Here is a 6,530-nt window from a genome sequence, read left to right on the forward strand (position 1 = left end):
TTTATGCCAACAACATACTATTTGGCTTTTTTGCAGAAAAGGAAGTGAATGAACTGATGGAAGAGCTGTTTGAAACTGTGAGTAATGATCCTCAAGTGACAACATGGGATAGTAAAAGTAGATTTTCCAGTAAGATTTGTCCTTTGGTCTCTGATTGAGCCAGTTATCCTTTTAGTCTTCCTAGGAAAGAATATGGTGACAAGAGAAATTTACCAACTAGTAAACTCTTTTTTTTTTTTTTTTGAGACAGAGTCTCACTATGTTGCCCTTGGTAGTGTGGTGTCACAGCTCACAGCAACCTCCAACTCCTGGGCTTAGGCGATTCTCTTGCCTCAGCCTACCGAGTAGCTGGGACTACAGGCGCCCACCACACCACCCAGCTATTTTTGTTGTTGTCATTGTTGCAGTTGTTACTGATGTTTAGCTGGCCCAGGCTGAGTTCGAATCCGCCAGCCTTGGTGTATGTGGCTGGCTACAGGTGCTGAGCCTAAACCCTTAAATATCCATACGGAGGTTATTAGAAATTTTTCCATGAAAAGTTTTGATGGCCTTCCCTATTATGCTTGGTGTGTCTTTAAAGATTGTAAACTAATCTGAGACTATTCTGAGAACAAGTAGTTACCTTTTCATAAATTTATCTCTTGAGAGATATTTTTGTTTATTGGTTTTTTTGAGATAGGGTCTTGCAATATTACTCCAGCTAGATTACCCAGCCCAGAATACCTGGGTTCAAGTAACTTTCCTGCCTCAGTTTCCTGAGAGGGTGGGACTAGGTGCACACTACTACACCCAGTTTAAAAGATACATCTGGGGTGGCGCCTATGGCTCAGTGAGTAGGGCACTGGCCCCATATACTGAAGGTGGTGGGTTCGAACCTGGCCCTGGCCAAACTACAATAAAAAAAAATAGCCGGGTGTTGTGGCAGGTGCCTGTAGTCTCAGCTACTTGGGAGGCTGAGGCAAGAGAATTGGCTAAGCTCAAGACTGGAGGTTGCTGTGAGCTGTTATGCCACGGCACTATACTGAGGGTGACAAAGTGAGACTCTGTCTCTAAATTTCTGGACTAGGTACCCATTGCTTAGTGGTTAAGGTGCTAGGCCACATGCAACAGGGCTGGCGGGTTTGAACCTGGTCTGGGCCTACTAAAATAACAATGACAACAACAACAACAACAACAAAAATAGCAGGCTTTGTGGCAGGCGCCTGCAGTCCCAGCTACTTGGGAGGCTGAAGCAAGAGAATCTCTTAAGCCCAAGAGTTTAGGGTTGCTGTGAGCTGTGATGCCATGGCAGTCTACCAAGGGTGACATAGTGAGACTCTGTTTCCAAAAAAATAAAATAAAATAAAGATATTTCTGTTTAAGAGATTGATCATGGGTGGTGACTGTGGCTCAGTGGGTAGAGCGCTGGCTCCATATACCGAAGGCGATGGGTTGGAACCCGGCCCTGGCCAGCTAAAACAGCAGTGGCAACTGCAACAAAAATAGCCGGGCATTGTGGTGGGTGCCTGTAGTCCCAGCAACTCGGGAGGCCGAGCCAAGAGAATTGCCCTAGCCCAAGAGCTGGAGGTTGCTGTGAGCTGTGATGCTACGGCACTCTACCGAGGGCAACAACATGAGACTCTGTCTCAAAAAACAAACACCCCCCACCCCAACCAAAAATGAGATTTATCATGCTGGGTGTGGTGTCACACACCTATAATCCCAGCACTCTGGGAGGTCGAGGGGGTGGATCACTTGAGCTTCAGGGGTTTGATACCAGCCTGGGCAAGAGTGAGACCTCGTCTCTAAACATAGCCAGGCATTGTGGTGGGTGCCTGTCGTCCAAGCTTCTTGGGAGGTTGAGGCAGCTTCTTGGGAGGTTGGCTTGAGCCCAAGAGTTTGAGATTGCTGTGAACTGTGATGAGGCCTCTGTGCTCTACCAAGGTGGACAAAATCAGACTATGTCTCAAAAAACAAAAAAGATTGAAGAGATTGATTATTTTGAGTTATATATACTCTATCCTTATTATTATAAGTTTGCTGACTGAGAGACTTTTTTTCTGGCATAATAGTCATCCCAAGTATGGAGTTGTTGAAGTCTCAATGTGAGAATGTCTAATGAAGGTTTTTTCTGGGTGTCATCACTCAAGTCTTGTGAACGGTAGTTTTCACTTTCCCTTGTCACTGCTGGAGTGATGTTCATAGGGTCATTCTCCTGAAAAACCTTCCTTTTCCTTTGCCCACAGTTCCAAGATGAGATGGGATTTTCCAACATGGAAGATGATGGCCCGGAAGAGGAGGAGCGTGTGGCTGAGTCTCGTCCTAACTTTAACACCCCTCAAGCCCTGCGGTAGGCTAGTTGAAAACCTTGAGAGTCAGAATAAAGGAAAAGTTTATTTCTGAAAGGTTTTGAGAAATTACAATTAACAATTTCCTATCCCCACTGGCTTTTGTTACTGATAGAAGGAGATAGAGCCCTATGGGGAATTAGGTGTCAAGCGAAATTCTCCTTATCATGGGGCAGTGCAGCTACAGACCAAGCTGTATCTGTTTGGGAAGGAGAGAAAATAGCAGCTGGCATCCAGAACAGCTTCTCCAGATGAGTGGTACTGGAGAATGTGTGGGACTGGACAGGGCCAGCCACAGTAACTGCCCCAAGTCACAATATCCAGTGTGTCCCTATTCTCCCTGTTTGTCATTAACATCTGGTAAATGTTACTGAAAATCTATTAGATGGCTAGATATTAGCTGTGCAAACCCTAAGGCACCTGCAGTTCAGAGTCTGAACCATATGCACTGTCCTTTTTGCATAAGATGGTACTTCTGTCACCATCCAGAAAGCAGAGGCTATGATTTTTCCTCTTATTTTTGCGTTGGATTTGCATTTGTACTTTTTTTTTTTTAAGAGACAGAGTTTCATTTTGTTGCCCTCAGTGGAGTGCCATGGCGTCATAGCTCACAGCAACCTCCAACTCCTGGGCTTAGGCGATTCTCCTGCCTCAGCCTCCCAAGTAGCTGGGACTATAGGTGCCTACCATAATGCCCGGCTATTTTTTGTTGCGGTTTGGCTGAGGCCAGGTTTGAAGCCAGGACCCTTGGTATATGGGGCTGGCGCCCTACCCACTGAGCCACAGGCACTGCCCTGCATCTGTACTTTGTTGTTCCCTGTTCTGAGTAGCCACTTAGAGTTGTCAGAGAGGTCAAGATGCAGTATGCTGTTGGAAAAACGTAGCCGAGCTCAGAGACCCACAGTTTGCGGTTTGTCCTGCGTTTTCATTTAAAAGCATTACCTGGGTAGAGAGCTCGGGAACCATCTGAAAGCTAGGACTGCATGGACCTTCTAGTTAACTAACCAGTGTGTCAGGACCAGAAATACCTGTCATACTCCATTACAACAAATACCACAGTGCCACTGATACCACAGATTACAAGAAACAGTATTTGACCCACTTGTTATTCTTTAAATGGGTTCTGTAAGTACACATTCAGAACAAAGAAACAAACAAACCCCCAAACATTTTGGGGAATGTGAGTCTGCTCCCATTATCAGCTACCCAAGTGGTACTTACTGAACTTAGGTGAAGGCTATTTCTGCATTGTCTATTATTTTATGTTTCTGCCCTTCTGTTGCTATGACAGTGGAGCAGCAGATAGATGATCAAGATTGTGCAGAGGGGCTTGGCGCCTGTGGCTCAAGTGGCTAAGGCACCAGCCACATACACCTAAGGTGGAGGGTTCGAATCCAGCCTGGGCCTGCCAAACAACAATGACAGCTGCAACCAAAAAATAGCCAGGCGTTGTGGCGGGCGCCTGTGGTCCCAGCTACTTGGGAGGCGGAGGCAGGAGACTCGCTTGAGCCCAGGAGTTGGAGGTTGCTGTAAGCTGTGATGCCACGGCACTCTACCCAGGGGGACAGCTTGAGGCTCTGTCTCAAAAAAAAAAAAGATTGTGCAGAGGATAGTCCCATGGTCTTTGGGTTTTTGTCCTAAAAATGTGCCCAACCCCCAGTAAATACTATAAAAGGAAACATAGTCTTCATCCTCAGATACTCTGAAAAAAGTTGTCATTTAACTGTTGTTATGATATAAGAGATTCCTTAAAATGATAACCTACATGTCATGGCCACATCAACATATCTTATCCTGATTGCACAGGGTATCAGCATATGTTTCATTGCTGAAATGTCTTGTTCCACCTTTACTGAAAAACTGGTGTGCTGGGTATTTGGATTTTTGCTTCAGCCCTGCAACTAGTCTCTCATGAGGTAGGGGTGGGAAGTTAGGGGTAGCAAAGTAGGAAGATGAATTGAAGACGGTGGCTTTCTGAGTTCTGCTTCGTTCCTCCCACAGTACACACTGCATCCTGACCTCTCTGACAATTGTACGTTGCTACTTAGAACAGGGAACAATTAGATTAAAGTGCAGATGCAAATCCAACACAGAAATAAGATATTTTAGGTAATATTTGAACTTACTTTTCAGTTTTTTTTGTCTACCAGGGTCATCCAAACTGCAGCCACAGGGCTGAAGGCTGATTTTGTGAGGAATTTTTTTTTTTGCTTATCTTTGGTGTTGGATATCATCTTCATTTTTGCTGATCATTTGTCTTTAGTGGTTTTATATTTAATTTATGGCCTATGACATTTCTCCTTCTTCCAACATGTGGCAGAGGGTTGGACACTCATGATTATTAGTTCTGATATATTTTAGTGTATCTCTTTCCTACTTCATGCTAGGGCAGGGCAGCCTGAGTGGGTAGGGAGAGGGGAAAAGCTGGGTCTGAGATGGTAGTAACAGGTAAATCAGAGACAAATACTGTACTTAAAAATTTTTTTTAAAAAGTCTAATCTAATTTAATTTAATGTTAATTTTGACAGTTAATTTTTTTTTTTTTTTTGACTGTTTTTGGCTGGGGCTGGGTTTGAACCTGCCACCTCTGGCATATGGGACCGGTGCCCTACCCGTTTTAGCCACAGGTGCTGCCCCTTGACAGTTAATTTTTGATAGAGTTTCACTCTGTCGCCGTGGGTAGAGTGCTGTGGTGTCATCCTAGCTCATAGCAACCTCAAACTTTTGGGCTTGAGTGAGCATTTTGCCTCACCCTCCTGAGTAGCTAGTTGCAACGCCTGGCTAGTTTTTCTGTCTTTAGTAGGAATGGGTTCTGGCTCTTGCTGAGGCTGGTCTTGAACTCTTGAGCTCAGGCAATCTACCCGGGTTACCCTCCCAAAGTACTGGGATTACAGGCATGAGCCATCACACCTGGCAAATGCTATTCTTTTAGAAGATTGTATATCACATATAAGAAGAAGTACCAAATTAATATGCATATAGGTATGATTTAAGAAGAATGACAAGTTCCCACTAGTACCTTGGCTACTTTGTTATCCCGATCATTCTCTGTTTCTTGACTTTTGTTTAATTTCCTCTTCATGTGTGTATCACTTAGAGCAGTAATTGTAGAAGAATGGGGTAGGGAATAGAAGGTAATGCAGAACCATCTTATTTGAATCTGTGTTAACAATTTGAGAAAAGATTTGGATAAGTTTGTTGGCTTAAGTGGGATTTGGGGGTTAGTGATAAATGAACATTATTTAGACTCTTACCTCACCATTAGGAAGGATTAGATGTGTTGTTAGATTAGATGTTCCCTAGACACAGGAAAATTCTTATGTTAAGTCATCTTCTTGTTGGGGACAGGTTTGAGGAACCACTGGCCAACTTGCTAAATGAACAACGTCGGACAGTGAAGGAGTTATTTGAACAACTGAAAATGAAGAAATCTTCAGCCAAACAGCAGCAGGAGGTAGAGAAGGTTAAGCCTCAAAGTGAGAAAGTTCAACAGACTCTAATTCTAGACTCAGCACAGAGAAAGCGATTACAGCAACAGATGCAGCAAGTAAGACTCTTTTTGGTAACTTAAATATTGGATTATGCTGACAATTGACACTAAAGCCAACAGTTAACAGCTTTGTCAAAATCAGCTATAAGTATCTTACTACCATGGACTGTAGGATTGTTACATGGATCATCATGTTCATGCCTTTATGGTTTAGCAGGAAAGCATGTAAGGAGGGCAGGGCACAGTGGCTCACTCTAATCTTAGCACTCTGGGAGGTTGAGGCAGGTGGATTACTTTAGTGCTAAAACTAGCCAGTTGTTTTGTGGGCACCTGTAGTCCCAGGTACTTGGGATGATGAGGCAAGAGGATCATTTGAGCCCAAAAGGTTGCTGTGAGCTATGACACCACGGCATTCTACCTGGGGCAACAAAGTGAGACCCATACTCAAAAAAAAGGCTCGGCGCCTGTGGCTCAAGCGGCTAAGGTGCCAGGCACATACACCTGAGCTGGTGGGTGTATATATACATCCAGCCTGGGCCCACCAAACAACAATGACGGCTACAACCAAAAAACAGCTGGGTGTTGTGATGGGCACCTGTAGTCCCAGCTACTTGGGAGATGGAGGCAAGAGAATCTCTTGAGCCCAGGAGTGGGAGTTGCTATGAGCTGTGATGCCACTGTCCTCTATCCAGGGTGACAGCTTGAGGCTCTGT

At 44.5% G+C, this 6,530-nt stretch overlaps 1 protein-coding gene across 1 annotated transcript in view; it reads left to right on the forward strand.

Annotated features, from left to right (window-relative positions):
* LOC100945803 (GON-4-like protein) overlaps positions 1–6,530 on the forward strand; it is a 104,904-nt gene that overhangs the window by 64,848 nt on the left and 33,526 nt on the right. Inside the window, exons 12-14 of the mRNA XM_012808510.2 lie at positions 37–77; positions 2,226–2,329; positions 5,676–5,874. Of these exons, the coding sequence (XP_012663964.1) occupies positions 37–77; positions 2,226–2,329; positions 5,676–5,874 (344 nt within the window). The remainder of the gene's footprint in view (positions 1–36; positions 78–2,225; positions 2,330–5,675; positions 5,875–6,530) is intronic.

This window comes from Otolemur garnettii, unplaced genomic scaffold, assembly GCF_000181295.1.
Source record: "Otolemur garnettii isolate 467f Iridium unplaced genomic scaffold, OtoGar3 scaffold00091, whole genome shotgun sequence".
NCBI lineage: Eukaryota > Metazoa > Chordata > Mammalia > Primates > Galagidae > Otolemur > Otolemur garnettii.